This window comes from Lissotriton helveticus, chromosome 4_1 (assembly GCF_964261635.1).
Source record: "Lissotriton helveticus chromosome 4_1, aLisHel1.1, whole genome shotgun sequence".
Classification (NCBI taxonomy): Eukaryota; Metazoa; Chordata; class Amphibia; order Caudata; family Salamandridae; genus Lissotriton; species Lissotriton helveticus.
The window spans coordinates 885,122,026-885,148,102 of record NC_136063.1 but is presented as its reverse complement, the minus strand read 5'-3'; the positions used below and the strand labels follow the sequence as shown (position 1 = coordinate 885,148,102).

Here is a 26,077-nt window from a genome sequence, read left to right as displayed (position 1 = left end):
GAAAATAGCAGAAAATAGAAGATACTGACCAGTCTTTGTTGAAGGATTGATTTTGTTCCAATAAGGGACTTTCAGGTCTTGTTGCTCCTGTTGCCTCCCCAAGTGGAATAGTAGTGCTTTCTAGGCAATACTAGCAACTGCTGTTGTTTTGCTTCTAAGACCTCTTCCCCCACCTCAGAATCCTGCCTTAGTCGCTAGTTTAATAAGCTTTCTTAATCCCTAGAAACCCCACACCTGTACTTTGACTAGTGTGTGGAATGATAGACTTGTTCACTGTCTCCAAGTTGCGTGTGGTTTCATCCTACAAAGAATGCGAGGTAGTGAGTAATTCCTTCTTTAATTTAAGTCTTATCCTTGAAGTTTTCTTTCTCTGTTTTGGCTTAGTGTCTAAGGAATAGTCCGTCAACAGTAAATTGAAAGCTTGGTAGTCACTTATTCAAATGAACACCCTCCTCTAAACAACAATGCTTGTTTGTACTTCAGAGAGTCTTATCGCTGTTAGCTGACATTTCCAGTCTTACCTCCGTGGATATTAACCCCCCCCCCCCCCTGCACCCCCCATGCGCACCAGATAATTATTTTCACTAACTGTTTTATCTTGGACCAATGTTGATGTACCTAACTTACATTGCATGGTATTTGACGCAAGAGTATATGGTCTCACCTCACAGACCTGGGACTGATCTACATGCTATATTGCGTTCCAGGGTACCTTGTACTACCGTGTTTCAGTGTGCCTGTTGCTGGTTTTGTAAATTTTACAGATTTAGTGCCCTTCACACATGTAGTAGTTGTAGTCGTCTTAATAAATAACCTCTGCAGCATGCTGATTGTTGATTGCAGTGGATTGTTAAGGGGGGGGGGGGGAAGGGTAAGTAATTGCATCACGAGTTTTTATCTTTTTTTTGTTACTCTTAATTTCCAGGCACAAGGTGGCGATGGGATATTACAGAGAATCAAGAGAATAATTTATGATGCCAAGTCGACAGTAGTAGTAAGTCATTTACTTGTTGAATCTGGGCATTTTAAACAGAAAACATTGTACATAGTTTACGTAAACACGAGGCATGCTGCTCACAAAGCTCACTGTTGAAAGATCAGATACTGTATTCCTTAGGAGTACTCCTACATTTCAGGAAAAAGTGTATTTTTGCCAATGTTTTCATTATCCTTTTGCCATCGTATTCCATCCAGGGCAGACTGCCTTGTCTGCACTGCAGGCAAAATTAAATGGGTGCATTGGTCACAGACCAGGACAGTGTGCGTTCACAATAAAGGTGCAAACTCACTTCTATACTGGGTACAAAACTTTAGTGAAAGGTGAAGTGACTGAAGAAGTCGGTCGTACTTTCATTGTGCAGACAGCAACCCAGCCTTCATTTTAAAGGGGAGAAGAGATTCTCCTGCAGACAGGTGATGTGAGTAACTGCACTGGCCTGCAGTGGGGTGCTTTGGAGATCCTAGGGTCCCTTTCCCAGCTTGTAAGTGGAGAACTTGGAGGGTACACATACTATCAATTTACCTTTGTGGTCTGCTTTTAATACGGCGTGGTGCAAAAACAACATATTTCCTCATTTGTATGGGGCTGCTGCTCCATGGATATGAGGGTAGGTCCTCTTTGGAACTTTCTGGCACATTTAGCAACCATCCGATTTGTATTAGAGGGAGCTGCATAAAACGTCTGCGACTCCTTCAATACCAAATGCCCCACCCCAGGGGAGCAAAGTGTGGCATACATGCCCGTACGCCTGAGGGCACTTTAATAATTCATCCCCTGGAGAATCAAGGGTTTATTCTGTAAAATAATGCATTTTTCACCAAGTAGAGAAGCCTCCATACGTACACGTGGTGCAAATATGCGTTAACTTGTCATGTATTAAACTCAAGGGGGAAATTCGTTTTGCATGGAAAGAAACGCCTTTGCATTCCACATTAATTGTCGTGTTCCTTCGTCATCCTCGCACTTCCTCCTGCCTTTCAAAGCATGACAATTGGGCAACTTCAAAGTATATGCAGATTTACGCAAACCTGCCTGTTTGTTTCAGTTCAAGTACTTTTGCGGGGCACTCTACACATACCTGTTAAACCAGCTCTTGAAATCTGGGTTTGCAGATATAGTGATCCGCCAGATTTCGACAGGCAATGACAAGGGAAAATTAAATAAATAATTACTTTCCCCTCTACATTGTTCGTCGAATCCCCCCCCCCCCCCCCCCCAACCCTGCCGAACCGCTCTTACCTGCACGAACCGCGGCTGTTTTCCAGTGTTACATTGTCTTGTTGGAAAGAGAGATTCAAGTTGTGACAATGCTTAACAGTTCAACAGAGAGTAGGGCAAGTCTAATATTTTCATCCTGTGCTGCTGTATCTAGCATGCTACATTCTCTTGCTTGATCCCAGGAATATCAGTGGGGAAGTGATCCTGCCCCAGTTTCTCAGTTGAATGAGCCGTATATTAGGAAGGATATTTTAATGAAGGATAGGTGTATGGATCCTGCCTTAAAGATTAAAGATTCTGCATTTTTGGATCCTAATTGTTCGTTCTAAACGTTTGAATTATTCCCCACAGTGTGTTGGTAACCCAGAACACTTGAAGCATATTCTTAAATTACTAATTCGGTGCCAGCACCAGTGTACTTGATGCTGCTAACACCTTCCACAGCCTCTCACGAGCTGAATTACTTTTTCCTGCCTCTAAAACTACCCCAATTGCTGCCAAACTTTTGAACAGTTGGGGGGAAAAGGAGGCCTGATGGTCTTAATATTAGCAGAACTAAAGAAAAATGTACCTTTTATTTTTAAGAAGTTCGGATTCCAGCCCCTTGATTTGTTGTACTGGGAGTTGCCTCTGAGATTATTTTTTTTTCCGGCTCATGGGAGCTGTACCTTGGAGCACCTGGTGTGTTTCAGCCCATGAGTTTTTTTGGTCAAAAATCGTCATCATCATGCCCTCCATTTTTCTTTTTTCCACTAAGGACTGTCAATTTTACTCCAAAATTTCAAAGGGTACCTTCGAAGCTTGGAAGGGAATTGGGTTGAAAGGAAAATTGGAGGACTTGCTGTTAAAAAACAAAAAGAAGGGCAAGGCCTCCAGTAAAGCATCTGCATTCACTGGGTTTCATGCCCCTGTACAGGACTCCCTGCAAAGTGAGATCCAGGAAGAGTAGAAGGTGGCACAGTTAATCATGCCAACTGCAACTTTGGCCCTCCCGTTCAACATTGCAAGATGCATGAACTCCTATCAAAGCCCAAGAAAAAAGCTGTTGCAGTACACCCATTGATACATATGATGATCCTAATACAGTATTGCAGAAGTAATGAACAAGGTGTGATTCCGAATGTAATCCTTGACAGGAGTTCACAAGAACAATCTAAAGGACAACTGGTGGGCAGAATATGGAAGCAGTCCAAAAATGTCATCTGTTGGTTTTCATCAACTCTTTTTTTATTTTTAAAAAAATACCCAGCACACTATTTTGCAGACACGTGTTTCGTCTATTCTTAGACTTTTTCAAGGCAATATGGGAATAGCATCAAGTTATGTTCAGATGCAAATGCTCCAATGGCCAACGTCCGATCACGCGCTCCAAAGAAAATAAATGTGTATTAGGACCGGGCAGTCGGACTCAACCTGCAGAATAACGCAGCTGACGACAGTACGTGAAGAATTCCCTGTTGAAGCGCACAACCTACTACAATTATAACCCTTCCTCAATATCTTATTAGGCCAAAACTCATCCAGTTATAAAATAAGGACAATAATTGTTGTCTATTAAATGAGAAATAACGTCAACGCAAAACTCGACAGAGGAAGCAAAACCTTGATAAGTTTGCGCCCCTATCCCGCCAAAAGTCTCCACACACGCACACGCGTGTTACTGCCGCCCGGGTACGAGCTTAATTGTGGTAAGGTGTAAAACTTAGTTCATTTCCTCTCTCAAAGGGATCGACCTCAATGACAAAACACCACCACTAAAAAAGATCATCGATCTTGATGCCTGCCATCACACTGCCAGTTAAAGCGTTATTCAACATCGACATTTGACATCAGAGCATCGTTGGATGCTTTAGAGATTGACGTTATTTGGTGGAAGGAGGATCACCTACGACAAGATCACATCACTTGCCTTCTTGTGTAGGTTCTCCAGCTCATTTGCAACCCTTTTTTGTGATGCCAACAGAAGATTGTCTTTACACTTCTTGGAGGCAGCATAACATTACATCTCTTCTGATTCCGAAGGTTTTGGTTTCCAGACAGATCTCAACTTCTCCTATAATATAAAGGCCATCACCACCAAAGGAAAACTGGCCTGCAAAGGTGCCTCAAACTGCTCTGGATTCGTGTTAGGCTCCTGATGATCATCCCCTTAAACACAGTCGTATGAGGACTGTTTCTCTGTCACTGAACAGATCTTCAGATAATTAGGATTCTAGATCATCTTACTCTTCAATATCAATTATTGGTTCTTCTTCTAGAGAGTTTCCAGTGGATGACATTATTGCATTACAGGAGCTCTTAGCTAGAGGAGCATCCAAACTTAATAGCCTGGTGGAACCACTTCATACGCCAGAATCCGTCATTATGGAGTTTGTTCACCTACTAAGTTTCTTTTTTCTTTAGTGCTATGTCTGGCTTAAACGGGAAAAGAAACATTTTTAAGACCAGCCATGAAGAATGCGGACTCTAGAGAAAGATCCAGCCTTCCAAAAGCAGACTAGGTCATTGTGTCTGCTCCAGAGGAAGTAGGCCTTTGCTGCTCCAAATAGAGAGTGCAAAGCAATAGATGCCGCTGGAAAGGATCTGCTGAACTGCCTTTAAAGTACTTGAATATGCAAGGGCTACGGCTCTTCTAATAGGATATGAGTGTTCACTATGGAAAACAGTACGGAAATTCATTAATGAATTTCCAAAAGATTGGAGATGGGATTTTCAGGAGGCGGGGCAGTAAGGTTTGTTGCTGTCACAGCAGTTCATCAGTGCAGGCATCAGCTTAGCATAGTCGGCTATTTCAGACTTTTGCCTTAAAATTACAATGCATAGATCACCATGACTCCATCTTACATTTCTGTAGCGTATTCCTAGTTGAAGATTTTGAACCTATCTTTCACTGTAGTACTGCCTTTGTTCAGCACATGGTGCAAGGGATGCTTCGAATAAAGACAGAAGCAAAGATCATAAAAGCGGTGGGCCCAGTAGAAAACGAGAGTTTACAAACCTAGTTGCACCTATACAGACCACTGTTATTACTAGAGACAGAAGGTTCAATCCCCTTGTTTGTCAAATAATTAGAAGCAGCAACAAAAGAGGTAGCTGTACTATCAGAGATAAAACTCCATGGTCCAAGTCTGCCAGTCATTATCAGTCAATAAATTCAAGTTTACTAACCCGTCAAATACAAGACAATGACTCTCTTGTCCCCACCTCTTCTTACTCTTTTCTAGTGAGGGAAGATGTGGCTTAATATTTTTAAGAGTGGCAAAACATTTTAATCAACTGCTGGCTGCACTTTTTTGGACAAGATGCATGAACTCCTATCAAAGCCCAAGAAAAAAGCTGTTGCAGTACACCCATTGATACATATGATGATCCTAATACAGTATTGCAGAAGTAATGAACAAGGTGTGATTCCGAATGTAATCCTTGACAGGAGTTCACAAGAACAATCTAAAGGACAACTGGTGTGCAGAATATGGAAGCAGTCCAAAAACGTCATCTGTTGGTTTTCATCAACTCTTTATTATTTTTTCAAAAAATCCCCAGCACACGATTTTGCAGACACGTGTTTCGTCTATTCTTAGACTTTTTCAAGGCAATATGGGAATAGCATCAAGTTATGTTCAGATGCAAATGCTCAAATGGCCAACGTCCGATCACGCGCTCCAAAGAAAATAAATGTGTATTAGGACCGGGCAGTCGGACTCAACCTGCAGAATAACGCAGGTGACGACAGTACGTGAAGAATTCCCTGTTGAAGCGCACAACCCACTACAATTATAACCCTTCCTCAATATCTTATTAGGCCAAAACACATCCAGTTATAAAATAAGGACAATAAGTGTCGTCTATTAAATGAGAAATATCGTCAACGCAAAACTCGACAGAGGAAGCAAAACCTTGATAAGTTTGCGCCCCTATCCCGCCAAAAGTCTCCACACACGCACACGCGTGTTACTGCCGCCCGGGTAAGAGCTTAATTGTGGTAAGGTGTAAAACTTATAGTTCATTTTGATTGTGCGGTAAATTTCCCTTAGAGGGACCACTACTACCTATCCTTTTCTCTTCATATCAAAGCCCCACCTCCTACAATTCCACCAGCATCTGTATCAAATGTTCCCCAACCGAAGTGTGCAAAGTAATATCCTCGCAATTTAGTAAGAGAACAGTAGATTTTGTCCCCGTCACCAAAGGGGAGTTTATTCAATAAACTTCCTCATAACAAAGAAACATCCACAGGCGGACTTTAGAACCGTCTTAGACCTTCGTTTTGGCAGCAAATGAATCAAATGGGAAAAATATGCCTGCTTGTACTTTATCAAATCTTTCCTCATCCCAGGAAAGGGGACTGGTTGAGCTTGATAGATTAGCAGGAAGAGTGTGCATTTTTACATCCTAATAGCAAAGGAACACAGAAGGTTGCTTTGTTTTTAGTGAAAATACTCATTACTAGTATGTGTTACTGCTGTTTTGAATCAAGTCTGTACCACAGGCATTTTCAAAATGAAAGGCAGAAGAAGCAGCCCGTCTTTGTCTTCCAGAAATATTTTTCTAACGTTAGGCTACATTTGGGGGTCCACAGGGTAGTTGGGGGCTGCTGGGTTACAACAATGGAGATTTGGATTGTTTGCCCGTTGTGACCTGGGGCCCATCCTACTATGGCTCTGTAAACTGTGCCTAGTACACTCCTGCACTTCATTTTTAGGTTAGCAAAGGCAAGCAGTCTGAGGCTCCTCATAGTTACTGTGGGAGACGACCACTCCAAATTCAACAGCCAATCAACAATCATAATATTTCCCTGTCCATCACAGTGCATGCATCAAAGAGAAGTACTTTAATGTCGTAACAAAACAAAATTGTACATGTGCTAAAGGGACTCACTCTGGGCCTCGACATTCCTGACTTCAGGTTCCCACTAAGCTTCTCACTACCTTTAGTGCCCTCTTCCTTGTACCTGAATCTGCTATCAGGAAAAGACAAAGAGGCAGGCACTGCCTGCAGACAACCTCACAAGGAAAACGTAATCATTTATTTTAACTTAAAATAATATCCCATAGGAATAATGTTAAATCCCTACCTTTATTGTTTTCTATGGGAGGGTGTGGCAGTATCAATGGTTGACCATGTGTGGTACTGGACATATTACGGTTTCTTTTTAGCAGTAGTAACACACTGGTATAGTTTGTCCCATACTCTGTTTCACGGGGTGGAGACATGCAGGTCTACACTTTTGAGTAACTTTACACACTGTTTTTGTGAACAGCCCAATGTCGAAAAGTTACTCAAAAGTGTATGAGTAAATTACATGTGTGAATAAAAAGTGTAAGATAGCTTTCTGAATAACTCCCTAAGTCTCACAATGGGTTGTAGCTTGCATCTCCTTATACCAATTTTCAAGCAAATCTCTACCTCTAAAACCCGAGGCTCATTCACCCGGAAGATAGCAGCTAATGCTTCCTTGTTGCTGAATGTTTTGTCAGCGGAAATCTGTAGCACAACCAGTTGGAAATCTGCCCATGCTTTTATGAAAGACTGATAAAGAGCTAAACAAGTACACCCTTTGTGCACTTAACTCTCACTGTATTGAGCGTGATCCGTCAAAGGCTTCTCAGGGAGTTAATGTGGGGAGTGTAAAGACTTTGAACTGAAGCAGTCAACCAGAATGCACAGCAAGTCATAGGCGCACTGCTTTTCCTTTCATAAAATGGGAAGTACTTTCATCAAACCAAAATGAGATGCCACACAACTGATCACGCAGCTCTCGTAATCTCGGAAGGAGCTCCCGGCCATCGTGCAGTCTTGTTAGGCATTGCCCTTCTAAAGACGGTTGCTCATTGCTCCAGCAACTGCGTCTCCCCAACAATCACGGAACTTTCCGCCCGCACTCTGGAAATATCATCACGCTGTTAAGGTAACGATCGTGGTTGTTCCTTTGAACACCAGACTTGCTTCCACCATCTAGGCAGAAATTAAATTCAGGCATGTGAATACAACAGTCCTGATGATGATCCCAATATACGTTGTAAGTGATCGAAACGCCGTCGACCACTTGCATAGTTTAACACAGTAAACCAATGTGTTCTACCAATGTGTTCACTATTGCGGATAGCTTGTTTATGTATTTCCATTGACCTAAGCTCCCGCCCACCTGTCTCTGAAAAACTTTTTGTTTATTTGTTTATTTTTTCCGTTTGTGTGATTTCTGTGTAAATCGGATGCAGGATTGTGTCCCACTGTATTGTTTGTTTTCTCTTTTTTGATCATTTGCTGAATTTCTTTAACTGATTAAAACTTTGTCCGGCTGGACACTAATGAACATATGACTCATTTAAGACTATATTGTATCTGTTTGTTCCTACAGTTCTTTTTAAGGACCATTGTTGCTATTGAAACTACTACCCAAGGTCCTTAACTACCTATTGGGTTCCCTTGTTCCCCCTAAAACTCACACAAGCGATCAGAATCACCACAGGATTGCACACTACAGGTGCCAGGTGGAATATTTGTACAGAAATCAGACTAGATTCAAGTGTAGATGGAGGCTCTCTATGGGTACAGAGGAGTAGCTTCCTGGGTTTCTCTTATCCCCCGTAGGGCAGTCTATATTTGCTTTACTAGACTGGAAGCTCTCTATGGGTATAGAGGAGTATTTATTTATTTATAAAGTTTTATATAGCGCAAACTTGATCCCGAAGGATATCAGAGCGCTTTACAATTTGAGGCAAAGGCAAAAAAAGCTTCTCTACTTTAGTCTCTTGCAAATTTCTTCTCCTTCACTCACGTGTGCCCCAGTGTTGCTCCAGGCCTCCCATGTTGCTTCCACTCTCCTGTGTTGCTTCCCCCAACTACTACTTAAAAACAAGCATTTGCAATCCAATCTGTCTTGCATTTGTGAAAGTTCGAGCTATTTGCTTTGTAAATTATTTTGTTTTGGACTTATGTTTTTTGCGTGTAGTGGAGTAGATGTATGTTGTTTAAGCTTCCTGCGTTTCTGTTATCCCCCGTAGGTCAGTCTATATTTGCTTAACTAGACCAAAACTTTTTCAGAGGCCTCTATTGGTTCCTCTGTATGTTTTACACATCTGTACGCTTGATAGCATTCCTAGAACCAAATATTGAGATTGGTGAACGTGTGCGCTTTTTGGCTGTTTTGTTTTCATTGGTAATCTGAAGCCAGTGCTTTTGCTCGAGGTACCTCATAATTGGAAGTTTGAAACTTTTCCATCCAGTCCTATAAATACATAGGCCAACTCATTGTGGTGTTGGAGCAGTGACAGCTCATCTACGCTTCAAATGCAAGTATCCGTGTCATTAGGCATGTGACTGGATTTTCAGATTTCCCCTTCTTAGTCACTCCTACGTTGAGGCCTGTTCTTGGAGACCTACCATGTGCTACGATTGTCTGTCTGTCAGCCCAAGTATTTCACCTAATCATCTTAGAAGCATCAGATAATCTTTTCCTTATCGGACACTGTACCGCAGAGGGATTTTTCCTGCCACACAAAAACATACCATCCTATATCGAAGTCCTTGCCCCTTCTTTTACCTGGTGCTTCCCTTTAGTGCTTGCTTCCTTCTTGTCTTCCTGTATATATGCTGGATTTCAGATGGAACAAACTGGGCAGGACTGCATCTATCCACTCCTTCATACCTCAGTAGATGTTGATTGAACCTTAGATAGTCAAATAGGTACTTCGGTCCACCCATGAAACCATCTTTGCTTCACAATCTTAAAATGTACTTGCATGTTTCACTATACTAATTCAACACTAATGCTCTATAGGTCCCGGAGTAGCGTGCTACTTGCCGAAAAAGCGCTTCAACGCCTCATCAGGGGTAGTAAGCGCTATATAAATGCAACTACAATACAATGTACTTCCAGGCAGACACGCTGTGCTTATGGAATTGCCCGGGGTTAATGTTTCCTTGACAGTACCTTGCTCTAGGATTGGTCAAGAAGATTCCTATGCATATTCCTTCCATTATCTTTTTAAAGAAAGATCTTTCATGCTTAGAGTAGAATTATTTGTTGTGTTCCCCCTCCCTTAGTACAGTGAAGGACAAGGCTACCATTAATTTGATTAATTTCTAAATTGAATGACAACTGCCAAAAGTAAGTAAACACCCAAAAACGCATCTCTTTCTTCTACTTGCTACTGTGGCAGTGCATGCAAATTTACTCTTGTCAAAGGCAAAAGTGCCTTAAAGGGGTAATAAAGAGAAGGGAGCATTCCTCATTATTTTTGAATGTGTTGAAAATTGTCCACAATGAAAAATATTTTCCTAGTGAAGAGACAAATAATGTTACTTGTATTAATGCATGTATGTCAAATCTAATATAGACTTCTAGCCTCAGACTCTTTAACTTAAAATTATCCCCTGGCACCAGACTGGAATTTTTTTCGTGAGCAGTACCCCTGCGCTGTGGTAAGAGATATCGACCGAGTCTTCATGGCGTCATCCATGCTGGATTTGACATGCGCAATGCCTATATAGGCGCCACCACAGCATGCAGATGTCAGTTCTTTTCTTTCTGCACCAGTCATCAGACCCGGAGAGAGCTTACCCCTTCAGTCATCTTTTGACTGTACTTTTTCAACATTTTGCCAAAGTGTGAGTTTTCTTCTCCTGGTGTGGCAGGGATGTCCATTAGAAAGACTGGCTTCAAGCCCTGCAGCGCCTGTCATCAACACATGTCTGTGACCGATCTGCACCTAGTATGCCTCTGGTGCTTGGAACACGACCATGATGCAAAGACATGTGCAGATTGCTGTGCCATACACCCCAAGGCCTTAAGGGAGCGATCTTTATAGCTCCTTGATGAGCGATTCAGCATGGCTGTAGGTCCCGGGATCCGTTGCGGAGTCCACAATCCTTGTCGCACTCCAGGTCATCGGGCCACTCCGATAAGTCACACAAAAAGAAAAAAAAGGTAGGCATTGAAGAGGTCTTCGACTTCACTTGACTGTCGGCTGACGAGATGGAGCGTGGACATTTAGGCCTGGCTCCGCGGTGGAGTCAATGCCGTGCTTTCTCGAGTTTCCGGGACCCAGAGTGACACCCCCAACTCTGAGAGTTTATGAGAACCTACATCTCATATTTGGGTGGCCCGTCCCCGCCAGCGTACTGTCAGGCTTCATAGGTTCTGAAGGGGCCCTTATTGGTTCCACACCGGCGACATTGGCCTCAGCGCCAGTTGGGCCCTTGGATACATGGATGAATCCAGATTGGTGCCAGTCCCGTCGCTTTGACTTTCCCAGTCGCTGTTTGTACCACCTCAACCTGCCCCGGCGCTGGTCCTGATGCTTCCGGCGACCCCTGCTGTCGTAGTCGTCCCCTTCCGTTGTCGGCCCATTCTGATTCCTGACTCAGACACTGAGCTGGAGGGATGTTGTCCAACCGCCTTCCAGGACGGAGCCTGAGCTCTATTCCTATAGGTTAGGACTCTGGGAGGATTAGATGGGGTTGCTGAGTCCTTCGGCATACCAACATTTAGACCCTCACATGGACTGGTGTGGGGACTTTGTGGAGGCCAGTGTACTGGACACTTTCCCAGATACTGGCATGCTTTCTCCCACTACTGTGGCTATGGAGGAGTAAGAGGTGTACTTTGCAATTGTGGTGAGGAGGGCGACCAAGGTCTTGGACCTTAGCCTTTCTTCTGTGGCAGTCAAGACAATCGTCTTGACTGAGGTGCTTCAGCCGGGATTGACGACCCCCAGTACTGCTTCTCCCTTTCAACGAAGTCCTTACTAACTTCCTGCTTGGGACCTGGTCCAGAGCCAGCGCAGGCACTCCTGTGAACAGGACTATTGCCTGCCGCCACCGTCTCATCCCAAGGTGACACCAATTTCTTCACACAACACCCTACCCCAGAGAACTTGGTAATCCAAGCCTCTACCGCCTATGTAAGCATTGGTGTATTCCCTAGCACCCCACCAGATAGGGAATCCAAGAAGCTGGATGCCTTGGGACAAAAGATTTTTGCTTCCACCAGCCTGGCACTGTTGTCTGTGAACACCACATGCCTTTAGTGTTGTTATTCCCATGCAATCTGGAATTCTGTCCCGCAGGTGCTTCCCATGGTTCCGAAGGAGGCCTGGACCATACTCTCCCAGGCTGTTGCCGACAGGAGAGATGCAGTTAAGTTCATGATCCGTTGTGGACTGTATACTGCCGACTCTCTGGGCAGAGCCGTTTCTGGACAGTGGCCTTAGAGCACCACCCCTGGCTGAGGACAACAGTTTTGTCAGCAACGCTTATGAACCTGCACTTTGATGGCTCCTGTGTCTTTGGAGACAAGACTGAATTAGTGTAGGAGCGCATTAAGGACAGCAGGGCTATGGCCATGTGCTTGGGCCTTTCCATGGCCCCTCGCCACCTCAATCCACCCTTTCCTCCTTTTGGAGACACAGAGGGGGCTTCTAGCCTCATCTATACCCTCCAGCCACTGCAGCACACAAGCTTACCAGCCTCTACGTGGCCAAGGGCACCATACCGACAGACCCGGCCAGTGCAAGCACCACCCACCCCCCCTCCACCCAGCAGCCTTCAAACCTTTATAGTTGCCATCTTACCATCATGTGCAACCTGTCGCAGGCAGGATATACCATAATCTGTCTGTCTGGACATCTATACCCTAAGACTAATGGGTTCTGCAGATAGTCCGGAGGGGCTACTCTCTCCACTTTTGAATCAACCCCTCCACTCATGCCACCTGCTTGCTTTAAGTTTACAGAGGACCATCCTTTCTTGGTCCACCAGGAAGCGACGGCTCTCTTGGCCAAAGGAACCATAGAGATGCTGCCACGCCAGAAGTAGGTTGTGGTTGCTATTCCAACTACTTCCTGGCGCCCAAGAAGGATGTGGGCCTTCAGTCTATCCTAGACCTGCTCCCTCTCAATTTCTTCCCCAAGAAGAAGTTCAAAATGCTCATGCTTGCTCAAGTTCTGTCTGCCCTGGTCCCGGGAGACAGGATGGTGGCGTGGGACTTGCAGGACGCATATTTTCACATCCCCGTCCTGTCTGCCCATAGACGTTACCTGCGGTTCACAGTGGGCAACAAGCATTTTCAGTTCACTGTGCTCCCTTTTAGCAGCTCATCTGCAGAGCTCAGGGTTGCCACCCTTCCTCTATCTCGACGACTGGCTGTTGAAACGGGTTCGCCCCAGACTGTCGTCTGCCACCTCCAGGCTACGGCAGACCTCCTACATTCGCTGGGGTTCATTATCAATGTGCCGAACTCACACCTGATTCCCTCTTCTTCATCAGAGCTGTGCAGTTTCGGGCCTGTCCTCCCAAACGGCGAGTCCAGGATATTTAAGCTGTGATAACGATGTTTGAGCCTCTATCCTGGATTTCGGTGAGACTGACTCGGAGGCTGCTGGGCCTCATGACTTTCTGCATCCTTCATACATTCCTACATTCTTGCAACACATGCCCATTGGCATATGCAGGCTCTGCAGTGGGACCTGTAGTTCCAGTGGGCGCAGTATCGGGGAAATTTCTCAGACATCGTCCAGATCTGAAAGGGATCTGCAAAATATCTGTGGGTGGTTAATGAACCACATTTGGTTCAGCAGCAGACCCCTCTCCCTTCCCCAACCAGATCGGACAGTGGTGACCGATGCGCCACTCCTGGGATGGGAACTCCGAATTATCCAGCTGGCATTAAAAGCCATTGTACCCTCTATCTAGTGAAGGCTAGTGCCAGTGCTCACGGTCAACACCACCGCCATTTGGTATTGCAACAAACCGGGCCGGTGGGGTTGTGGACCCTTTTTCAGGTGGCCCTGCGTCTCTGGACATGGACTGAACACCAGGGCATTTGCCTGGTGGTTCAACACCTGGTGGTCTCTCTGGACGCCAGGGCAGACAAACTCAGCCAAAGATGCTTAGCGGATCACAAATGGTGTCTCTATTGGGAGGTAATGCAAGGTCTCTTTCAGCAGTGGAGAGAGCATTGGTTAAATCTCCTCACCACTGCCAAGAAAGTGCAATGTCAGCAGTTTTGCATGCTGGAGTTTCCAAGGCGGCCCTTGCTCTGAGACACTTTTAATCTCAAGTGGAGCTCAGGCCTCCTGTACCCCTTTCTGCCAATACCACTCCTGCCCAGAGTCCTCAAGAAAATGAGGAATGACCAGCCCAACTCATCCTTGTGGCGCTGGTCTGGGCTCTGAGAGTTTAGTATCCTGAGCTGTTAAGTCTGGCCATCGGTCCTTCGATCAGTCTGATGTTGCAGGAGGATCTTTTGTTGCAGCAGCAGGGGAGGGTTCTCCACCTGAACCTATCAACACTCAGCCTTCTTGCATAAAGATTGTGCGGCAACGGTTGACAGCTTTCAACCTACCGCCCATAGACTGTGATGTCTTTTGGCAGCCAGGAGTTGCTCCTCCAAAACACTATATGCCTGCCATTGGGACAAGTATGTGTCATGGCATGCAGAAACACGGATTGACCCAATTTCTGCTCCCTTTTCTCTGGTTTTTCTCTTTATTCTCTCCATTGCCCCGCTGGGCTATGCTCTGGGCATCTTAAAGGGTTATTTTTCAACTATCCCAGCCTTTCCACAGTTGCCTGACCAGCCATCCGTGCTCTTCTAATCTCCTCTTGTGCATAGGTTCCTGAAAGGTTTGCTACAAATATTCCCTCCTTCTCCCTGTTTCGTGACTCAGTGGGACCTTAAGCTCCTCCTGACATGCACTCCCTTTGAGTATTGCACAACTGTCCTCTCAGGTTCCTTACCATCAAGACGGTCTTCCTGGTGTCAGTAACATCTGCACTGACAGATCAGTGAGCTTCAGACTGTCTTCCAAGTCTCCAAATCTGAACATCTAACTAGACAAGCTGGTTCTACATGCCCAAGAGCTTCCTTTCCTACTGAAAGTCGTCATTCCCTTTCATGTAGTCCAGTCCACTACTCTGCCTACTTTTACGCTCCACCACATCCCTCCAAATAAGAGGAGCAACTTAACTGACTGGACCCAAAAAGAGCGTTGTCTTTCTACCTTGACCGAATGAGATAATTCCTGGTGGTACCAACTCTTGTGGGATATGTCGGAGCGAAGAACGCAAAGGCCGTGCAGAAGCGGACCATCTATTGATGGATCATGCCCTGCATTAGAATGTATTTACAACAAGGGGTGGTGAGGGACAGAGTCTCTGAATTAAGCAGAATACTCTCACCCTGTCAAGAGATCAGGGCTAGATCCAACACCGTTTTTTTAGCTCACTGCACCATCCCAGTTTCAGAACCTGGCTGTATGCAAATTAGTCTGTTCCTGTCCCAGTGCATGATGGGAACAGGGCAAACCAAACTACAAAAGCCAATTCTTACACTGGGAAGGAAACAAGCTTCCGGGGACCGGTTTCTGGCATTACAGCCGTCTTCGGCCCGGCTTGCTTGAATCCTGATGGTGCAATGAGCAAGGGACTCATGTCTGAGTATACCCTTCCACGCTTAGGGTGGACAAAAATATTTACAACAAGGGGTGGTGAGGGACAGAGTCTCTGAATTAAGCAGAATACTCTCACCCTGTCAAGAGATCAGGGCTAGATCCAACACCGTTTTTTAGCTCACTGCACCATCCCAGTTTCAGAACCTGGCTGTATGCAAATTAGTCTGTTCCTGTCCCAGTGCATGATGGGAACAGGGCAAACCAAACCACAAAAGCCAATTCTTACACTGGGAAGGAAACAAGCTTCCGGGGACCGGTTTCTGGCATTACAGCCGTCTTCGGCCCGGCTTGCTTGAATCCTGATGGTGCAATGAGCAAGGGACTCATGTCTGAGTATACCCTTCCACGCTTAGGGTGGACAAAAATATTTACAACAAGGGGTGGTGAGGGACAGAGTCTCTGAATTAAGCAGAATACTCTCACCCTGTCAAGAGATCAGGGCTAGATCCAACGCCGTTTTTTAGCTCACTGCACCATCCCAGTTTCAGAACCTGGCTGTATGCAAATTAGTCTGTTCCTGTCCCAGTGCATGATGGGAACAGGGCAAACCAAACTACAAAAGCCAATTCTTACACTGGGAAGGAAACAAGCTTCCGGGGACCGGTTTCTGGCATTACAGCCGTCTTCGGCCCGGCTTGCTTGAATCCTGATGGTGCAATGAGCAAGGGACTCCTGTCTGAGTATACCCTTCCACGCTTATTAGAATGTGCTACGTTTTGTCCAAGAAGCAACCTCCTTGAAGAGATGTTTGCTCATTCCACTAAAGGGAAGGCTGCAACTACTGCGTTAGCATGTGGGATCCCGGCCCTGGACATCTGCCAGGCAGCAACGTGAGCTCCTCTGCACACTTGCACTATTCACAACTGCTAGGACAGTCAGTTCTGTCGGGTGGGCACTTTGCCCGTTCTGTCCTGCAGGACTTTTCGGTATGAAATTGCTTTGCAGACCCACCTCTGGGGAGATATTGCATGAGTATCTATTTGAAAGTAAGGAATCGGAGGTTAAATGTCTTTATCAGATCAACAAGTTACTTACCTTTGGTAACACCTGATCTGGTGGAGACACTATCTAGCTGCATATTCCTTACAGACTCACCCATCCTTCCGCTCTGCGAACAGATTTTTAGGGGAGGGCTTTCCCCTTTCAGGGCCCTAGTTTTCCACATCAGTAGTTGGTGTACTTCGTGGCTCCGTGCTCCTTGCAAGGGAAGTTGCCAAAAACTGACATCCGTATGTTGCTGTGGCGCCTGTGTAGACATCACACATGTCCCGTCCGGCCCGGATGACGGCACTGAGGCCATGTGAAGCTAATTGACGTCACGTACCAGCACTCAGGGCTACTGCTTACAAAAACATTTCGGATCCAGTCTGTTGCCTGGGGATAATTCTAGCGTAAAGAATATGCCACTAGATAGTCTCTACCAGATAAGCCATTACTGAAAGTAAGTAACTTGTTCCTTAATACATGTGAACACTTCCATCATGTGGAATATTTTATTTGTATCAATTTTTCTCATTTGAATAATCAAGTAAATATATGTCATACATAACTAATTTTTCGCCTCCTTGTGACTACTATGCAAGTCCGACATCTGTTCTCAAAGTAGTAGGAATCCTAAAAGAGAAGATTTCCACCTTTTTAACCCTCAGGGCCCATATTAGACATTGTGCCCTTGGGGCACAGCTTGTGTGTGCACCCACTTTGAGTGCCCCCTGGGGCACAGTGGTATTATAGAAGTGGCCCAAGACGCTTGTGCGTTCTTTTCTGTAATACAGATAGTGCTGTTGTACATGTTCTATGCATCTCCTGAAGGAATACCGCTGGGGGAGAGAAACGGGAACCCATGGACCCCTCAGACATCCTCCTGCATGCAGGTGCAGTTGCACGTTGCACCCGCCTGCAAGGGGATCTCTAATCTCCCTTAATAGTGCAGGCGGGTTGTCTGCACAGTGAAACAGAGCAGCTTTTGAACAGCTGCTCCGTATTTCACTTGAATGCAGCTGCCCTGGGAGCAGCGTATTCATTCTAATACGGTGCCCTTTCCTTGTTTGTGCATGGTGCACCAATTGAAAGGTATACCATGGCGCAAACTAGGAAAGTGCACCATATTCGTAGTACGACCCCAGGTGGTTACGTCTACAGACAGGGGAATCTAGTGCTGGTTGTTCTGCCCTAAATTGTCCAGGGCGTGACTCCTTATAACCTTATAACCTGACAGCCAGGTGGGGAACAGCCCATTATATCGGAGGCAGTGGGTCACGACCCCTTACCCTTGCTTTAGCAGCTACAGCGTGGGTGGTGTTCTTTATTGGCCGCTATCTGCAACTTGGCATATAAAAGATAAGAATTAATGGTAGAACGAAGGAATAAAAAAGTAGCTTGATAGAAAAGGGAAAAAAGAGTAGACAATTGGATGCATGAGTGGGGGAAAGGATGGTTTGATGAAAAGGTGGATAGATGAGTGGGCGAAAGGGTGGGTGGAGGAGTAGTCAAAAGGATGGGTGGATGAGTGGGTGAGAGGATAGGGAGATGCATGGATGAAAATGGCAAAGAGGAAATCTGAGAGGTTGGATGGGTAGGTCAAAGGACGGCAATCCGGGAGGATGGGTGAGTGGGTAAAATGATGGTAGAGTAAATAGAAATCTGACGGGATGGATGGTGGATGAAAGAATGTCAGAGTAAATGGAAATTTTAGGATGAGTGGATGGGTGAACGAACGGATGACAGTGTCAATGTAAATCAGAGGATGGATTGAAGGGTGGGTGAAAAGATGGCAGAGGAAATGGAAACCTGAGAGGATGAATGCATAGACAAGAGAATCAATTGATGTGTGAAAGGCTATATTGATGAATGGGTAAGTCAGATGGAGATTTTATGGGTGTATAGATGAATGCCTACATAGATGGGTGTTTGTATAGATAGATAGAATGGGCAATTGATGGATTGAATGGTCAGTGGATGGATGGATGAATGGATGGAAAGGTGAAAGATTGAATAATGAATGAATGGAAGAGCCAACATGGTAACAACAGATAATTTTAGTAACAATAAATAGTGAATACATTGTTTTGTCAAAGATTGCTGCTTGTTAAAGGCACACTATTTTAAAGCAGCAGCACTGACTGTTATTCTTTATGTTCTCTTTTCGACAGTCTGTTTTCAGGAGCTCGCCGCTGCTGGGCTGCTTTCTCTTCGGTCTGCCGCTAGGTGTCATCAGCATCATGTGTTACGGAATCTGCTCCGCAGACACCGAAGACCGCTCTGAGGTGACGAAGAAGAAGGAGATTGGGGAGCCGGAGCTGACAGACGAGGGCAGCGAAGAGGAGCCCGAGGAAGAGGAGGAGGAAAACCGAGGCAGCTCCGCCGAGCCATCGGATGAAGAGCTGCAGGAAGACAAACCGCTTCCCGAGAAGAAAACGGACTAACCGCCTCCGCTCGCCGACTATGCATTAGGATTTCAAAATAAAGAAGCCTATTTATTGAATTCAGCCATTAACCTGCGCTTCACATGGGAAAGGATAATGTCTTCTCTGCTTGTTTTGACCTGCATGGATTTGCATTTCACAGGCCCGAGATAAATCAAATTTCTGCTGGAGGAATGGTCCAGAAATGTAATCCAGTAATTGGAGGTTGGTTCGCGCGAGGCCGCTTGGTAGACGGTCTGTGAAACGTACACTTTGCCATGTTACCTATGTTCACAAAAGAATCAAGTGCGCCACAGATGACGTTTTATTTTTAGTCGTGAGCTCATTTTAGATGAAATGAAATGTATTCATGCAGATTTTGGACAAAGCTTCTGAAATAAGACATTAACACATCTAGCTAATTTAGATTCCACTGTTTTTTGTTGAATAATTCACGCAGGGAACAGCTCCGGAAACAGAAATAGTTACATTTTGTAGAGCTTTTAACGTAGCCGTGCCAGCTCACCCAGGCGTGATGTTTTGTTTCTAATCATGTTGTCTCCAAAGTAGCTTCACCTCCATCTATCGCTTGGCTTTATCAAGGGATTTAATGGTACTTCAAACCTTTGGCAACCCACTCATTAAATAAAAATCAATTCACACGGGCCTATGTTTACTTAAAGCTATGGAACCAGATGCTTTCTGGCAGTTTATGACCAATAATGCGCTTTACTACAAAACCAGCCGTGGCTGTTTCTTTTCCAGAGCAATTTTGTTGACTTTATCAGGCTGTACTTTTATTTTGTTTCTTTTGGTGGATGTAGGGTAGTAAATGTTTGGACTGTTAGCTAAAACACTGCGCGGTTGGGGGGGACGGGAGTTTGAGAAGGGAACTGAAATTTCCTTGTTTAACCAAAACATCCTATTGATGACAGCATACAATCAAAAGATTTCCCTCCTGCTTAATGCATGAGGTCGTTGCTCCACGAGTGACTTAGGAAGCAACCTCTTTTGAGTAAGGCAACGTTCCTTTGAGCACCTCATGCCTGCTTCGCCAACCACTTTGGAAAAGGGGGCTCAGAGCTTAAATCCAACGTGGTGCAAAGGATTTATCAAAATAAAATGGGCACTTAAATCCAGCGTTCCCTGGTATTGATGATGAGGGAGAATTGAACTAATGGCGATCTACATGAAATCAAAGTGGCCTCCGGGTGCTGTGAAGTCCAGATGAATCCAACTTCCCAAAGCTTAAAATCCAGGTGTTGGCAAGTTTCCTGAAATGGCGCTGGTTGCACATCAGCAAGACGTTCATTGGCAGTGAGTTCCAAAAACCATCTGCAAATCCTGCACAGGGTCTGGCCACTCCTAAAAGCATCATCTGTCCCCCAGCGATCAGCTGTCAAGGTCATTCACAATCGCACAAATATTCTTTTATTTGTTATTTTTAAAGAACATAGATGTTAATAATTTGCCATTGGCCAATCATCCATTTTTTTTGTAATCTCAGTCTAATAAATCCCTTTGTTGCACTCTTCACAATATGATGGCCTACCTAGGCTCAATCGTATGTTCAGTGGTGGCCCCTGTAATTCTTTCGGACATGATGGAGCAGCAGCAGTGCTGTCTAATTTTCCCCAAAAAGCTGTTTAGAACCTTCTCTTAGCAGTAAAAACGTATAGTACGCAGTTCTGACATATAGAACTGCGGTTTCATTTAGTGTAAACACTGAAGTGAGGCACATTTACGAGTAGTCCCTAGAGTGGATGTGGGGGGTAACTGGAAATCAGGCAACTATTTCCTAAGCTTCCGATATAACCTACAGTTGTTTAAGAAATATACATTTATTAAGAATGAAGGTTTTGTTTGAGCTGCATTCAGACAAATCTATTGCCTGCCTGTTTATGTTTAAAATAGAGAAGTGTTAGTTGCTCTCAAATCTTCCTGGGTGTGGAAGTTTGCGAGGCATGTCTTGTAGCCCTTGGAAAATACATTCGGAGAGGACATTGTCTCAAAAAATCAAGAATATTTTGTGCGATTCAATTGCCGGAAAAAACTTTCCTGTCCCAAAGGGCAGAGTGAGGGGTGGGGGTATTCTGATCATGAAGCAAGCCTGTTGTGAAATGAAGAGGACTGCTCATGTGCAGAGCGTAGTAGAGCTGTGCCTGGTTTGCTTAACCTTCCCTTTATCCCCATTACATAATTTGGATACCTGCAGGTTAAGTTTACTTCTTCACATTTATTATTTGTGTTTGTATTTTTTAAAGATTTTATTATTTTTACCACTGTGAAGATGTGCGGGGCTGAAAATGATGGCTGATGTTGACACGTCAGTAATAGCAATGTCAGCAGCATTTGCTAGCCTTTGTTTGTTCGTTTTTTTATTTCCTTGTATCAGTATTGTTTTTTGTTATATTTTTATTTGACTGTTTAGAGTCCGCTAACCTCAAGCTAGGTGGATTTGTTTACTCCTTCACTTGTGAATAATTCAGCTAAAACGTTAAGAGAAAACATTAATTCATTACTTTCACACTGCTCTTCTGTTGAAACTATTTAGTCACACTGAGGTGTGCTAGTTTTTTAAATATCTTTTTTTTAAGAAAAGGTGGGTCCTCCAGATGGCGAAGCACTTTTAATTGGCCTGCTCCCAGAGTAATTGTCTTTATAGATTTTCTTAAACTGTGTTCCTTCTTAAAGTGCTCATATTTTCTTTATATGGAATAGTATGTTCACAGAATAACATGAACAAACGAGTGGTATTCTAAATCCAAGATTTGAAGCTTTCCAAGGAAACTCTTGAAAAACAGTCCCATTTGCTGAGAACCTGATTCTATTTTTCCTCTTTAGTCCGTGTTTCTTTAAATGCGTGATAATTAAAACATTTTAGTGAACTGAGCCCAATGACTGCATACTGTTTCTGGGTCATGCATTATAGCCACATTTTTGGGGACCACTGAAGGGCGGCGGAAAGCTTTCTAAACACGCCATGTGGCTTCCTCAGAGTCCATCCACAGTAAACGTGGGTCATTAAGGTGCAAATGAAGCTGAAGGCGAGCTTGATACAATTCCTTATCTGCCTGCATTCCCAGAAGTGTAAAAAAAAAAAAAAAAAAAAGTACCCATGATTCGTAATGCAAAGACAAATAATAAAAGAAACTGCGTTAACGGTAATGTCATGGTGAGCTCTAGGCGCAGCTTTCGCATGAGAGGTTGTGTTTTTTGTAAGCACACAACGAGTTTGAAGCAGCGAAAATTGTAAGAATAAAACCAATCCACTCTCTGCATTATGATCGTCGGTAGGTTGTGGGAGATTGTTTTATTGTAGTAACTCTTTGAATTGGGGGGGGGGGGGGGGGTAATAATGCTACTGTTGTGGCATCCAATGTCTATTTGTTTTGTATAATAAAGACAAAGAAAACACACTACCCGACTTTATTTCTGGTGTCTTACAAATCGGTGTTGTGCAATCTGATCGTTTATGAAATGATAGCTATAAAACTTTACTTCCAATGTTAGGTGGACACGTAAATGTTAAGGAAGCAGAGGGCGATGGGAAGACGGAGTCACCGGAAGCATGTCTGCGCAACAGGAAGCAGACGTGGATCGAAGCCTCCGCCCACAGGGCTTCCTTGCAGGTTATCAGTAAAAAAAAGGAAGTGAGAGAAAGGTAAACTAATGATTCATGCTGGGATTATGACAGGATAGCAGCAGCCTTGAAACCACCAGCAGACCCACTGAGGCGATTCTGGGAAGATACCCAATAGTTATTTAGGGCCAGATGTAGGTGGCTCATTACCGGTCGGTAACGGCCGAATATCGACTGGTAATGGGCTTTTCTTATGTAGGGGGCCGAAATTAAGGATTCGGTAATCTACCGAATCGGTAATTTAAGGAATCAGTAAATTACTGATTTCTTAAATACCGACTCGGTAAATTACCGAATTCCTAATGTAGGGAGCACTTAAATGAGTGCTTATCCCATGTTAGGATTTGTTATTTACCACCAACTACAAGTTGGTGGTAAATAACGGAAAAAAACAAAAAGCAATTTAATGCAAATTGATTCAGTGCCATGTTGCAGACATACATGCCCTTAGGGCATGTATGTCTGCAACATGTGCACCCATAAACAATTGAGGGGTGCAACAGGGTGTCAAAGTGACACCCTGCCACCCTTCAATGTTTTGCCCCTTTTACCGAATCGGTATTTACGGATTTGATAATTGACATTCATTCCTATGGGCCTCCAGGCCCATAGGAATAATTGGCAATTACCGAATCTTAACGATTCGGTAATTTTTACAGATTTTTAACCTACATAGCATTTACCGATTCGTAAAATACCGAATCGGTAAAATTCGGTATTGACGAGGTAAATACTATTTACCTACATGGGCCCGTAGTCATCTACTCTCCATGTTAATTAATTAGCATAAACTGTCCTAAGATCCAAATACACACTAGGATATTTCACCAAATATTAAGTATCATTTTTTCTCTCAGTAACAGTAGAATAGAGTGATCTACTTTGTTGTATTATATTATGTATTTTCAATCCCATCTCCTTTAAGCTTGTGGGGGCATGCACTGTTTGAGCAGAGAAAGGGAATACATTTTGAACAGCATAACATAATTTCAAAAATATGGAGTTTGATGCATTCTCTAATCTGCCATCCTTTTGCTTCGCCTCCCCGAAACACTAGTCAACTTCCAGACGCCTGTTTGTTCTCCACTCGTAAGACCATATGCGTTTTGTTCATCATTTGCGTGTAGACAGTCTGAAGTTTTCTTTCCACTAACATTTTGGTTCATTTACATGCAGCCAGCATTTCCCTGTCTTCTACCATTCTCCCATTCTTTCCACAGCTCTTGGTGGATAACTCATTTGTCCTGGCCCTGTTTGCAGCCCCGCTAGCACCATGTAAGAAATTGGGCTATTAGTTGATGGAGGTGAGAGCCCACTTTGTATAATAATCACAATACTTGTTAGGGGGAACCACCAGTCATTAAACCTGTGCTGGTTGCTAGTGCAAAGCAGTCAGGCTTAACTTTGAGGCAATGCGTACATTTTTTTGCAGCACACAAACCGTAATATAGCAAAAACTGAAGGAAAATCCTAAAACAATTAGAAATGTAGCGAATATTTTAATAAATAATCTGATACCAAAATGACCAATTCAATCGGTGGCACCTGAGTTATGAGTTTTTTGACGTTTTAGGTAATATTCGTACCAAGAAGCGTGATCAGCCCGTGTCTGGTTCACGCTGGACTGAAGCAAAGTCACAAGTTCAGGCCGAACACAATGGAGCAAGGGGCTGATAAAGGACTAAGTTCTTCCTGCTTGAAGCTTTTATCTTCTGATTTTGATGCAAAATATGCCCGGTTTTCCTTTGCATTATTTCGGTGATACTTTCAGTTGGAAACTGAGCTGTGGGGCTCTGCATCCCTATACTCTGGATGCAGTGTTGCCTTAGAGTAGAAGCTGTGAGGCTCTGCCTCCAGTCTGATGGAACCTTCAGTTAGGCTAGGAGAAGTGCACTCTGACGTCAGCCAAGGGTCCAGGACTTTGAGGAAAACACTTTGGGGAGGGGAGGAGGACGGGGGGTGCAAGGGTCCATTTGGTACTAGTGAGCTGGAAAGCAAGAAAGGCCTCTGGAAGCTTTTTATGTCCCTGTAGCTCCAACAGGTCAGTCAACTGACCCTTGGAGTCACTCCTGGGTTTAAGGCAACCAGGCCCAGTCTTTCTTAGGACAATGCACCTGAATCTTCTCTGGTCCAGGAGTTTTCAGATTTCATGTTCCAAAGATGCCACATTTACACCCAGTGCCAGCATCTGTGTGGGAGGACTACCCTTTGTCTAACCCTAAAACTGGTTCCGATCAGTTCTTCTCTTTGCTCTGGGTTTGTCTTTAGCCAGTCTAGAGAAACAAAGGGCACACAGACCCAGGTGGAAGCTGATTCTGCCAGTGACAGGTTAGGTATTTTCTGAAGTCAGTAAGGGGCTGAGAGTAGCCCTCAGGTTACCCTTCAAAGCTTAGGAAGGTGCTGGGTACAACCCCTATATCATCCTACTAAGAAGAGGAACACCTTTCCCCGCATCTAGGATCCTTTGGCTTCTGTCATACAGATCACACCACAGGAGAGCTATTTACAGTCAAGTGACCATTGGCATTTGCAGAAAGTCGCATTTGGTTTAGGCAGGAAAATGCTAACTTTCTAAAACGTGGCATTCTTAAAATAGTAATTTAATATTTATCTCGGCCATTAGGTTGGATTTTGAATTACTGTTAATTTGAATCTTTGAACTATGATTCTAGCTATTTCCAAACTAAAGTTATGCATTATAAGGGGTTAGAATGTAACCATTCCTAATGAGTCTAGGCCCTACCTTAGGGGTGACTTGTATGTATTAAAAAGGAAAAATTAAGTCTGACGAAAGGTTTATTTTGCTAGGTCGAAATGCCAGTTTTAAAACTGCACAAATGGGCTGCAATTGCCGGCCTGAGACATGTATACAGTGCTACTTTAGTGGGTGAATCAAAGAATGCTGAAGCCTACTAGTTGCATTTAATTTACTGGCCCTGGGTACACGTAGTACAGTCTACTAGGGACTTATAATTAAATTGAATGTCCAATATGCTGTATACCAATTTTACCAAGTTTAGAAGAGAGTGTACACGTGGTTAGCAGAAGTTAAGTGCTCAGAGTCCTAATGCCAACAAAAAGAGGTTCAGCTACATAAGACAAACATCTGGGGGAATAACATGCAAAGATGGCCATTTCCAGCTCACTTTGGTCCTATCAATGCAGGAACTCTGGCATAGACTTGGTGGTGGGGCATACATTCCCCCCCCCCCCGCCCCCCACCCCCCCCCTAAGGGCCGACTTCACTTCTTTCATTTCACCGCCCCTAGGCATATCTAGGACTGTCCTGAAAGAGCAGAAGAAGGAGTTGGTAAGTGAACCACTTGTATTTTTAGCCTTCATGTCAGGGTGACATTTG

At 44.2% G+C, this 26,077-nt stretch overlaps 1 protein-coding gene across 1 annotated transcript in view; it reads left to right on the top strand.

Moving 5' to 3' along the window:
- The window catches only part of TMX3 (thioredoxin related transmembrane protein 3), a 210,833-nt gene extending 188,338 nt beyond the window's left edge, over positions 1-22,495 (top strand). The window contains exons 15-16 of the mRNA XM_078687512.1: positions 926-994; positions 18,825-22,495. Coding sequence (XP_078543638.1) covers positions 926-994; positions 18,825-19,097 — 342 coding nt within the window. The 3' untranslated portion in view covers positions 19,098-22,495. The remainder of the gene's footprint in view (positions 1-925; positions 995-18,824) is intronic.
- The last annotated feature ends 3,582 nt before the right edge of the window (positions 22,496-26,077 follow it).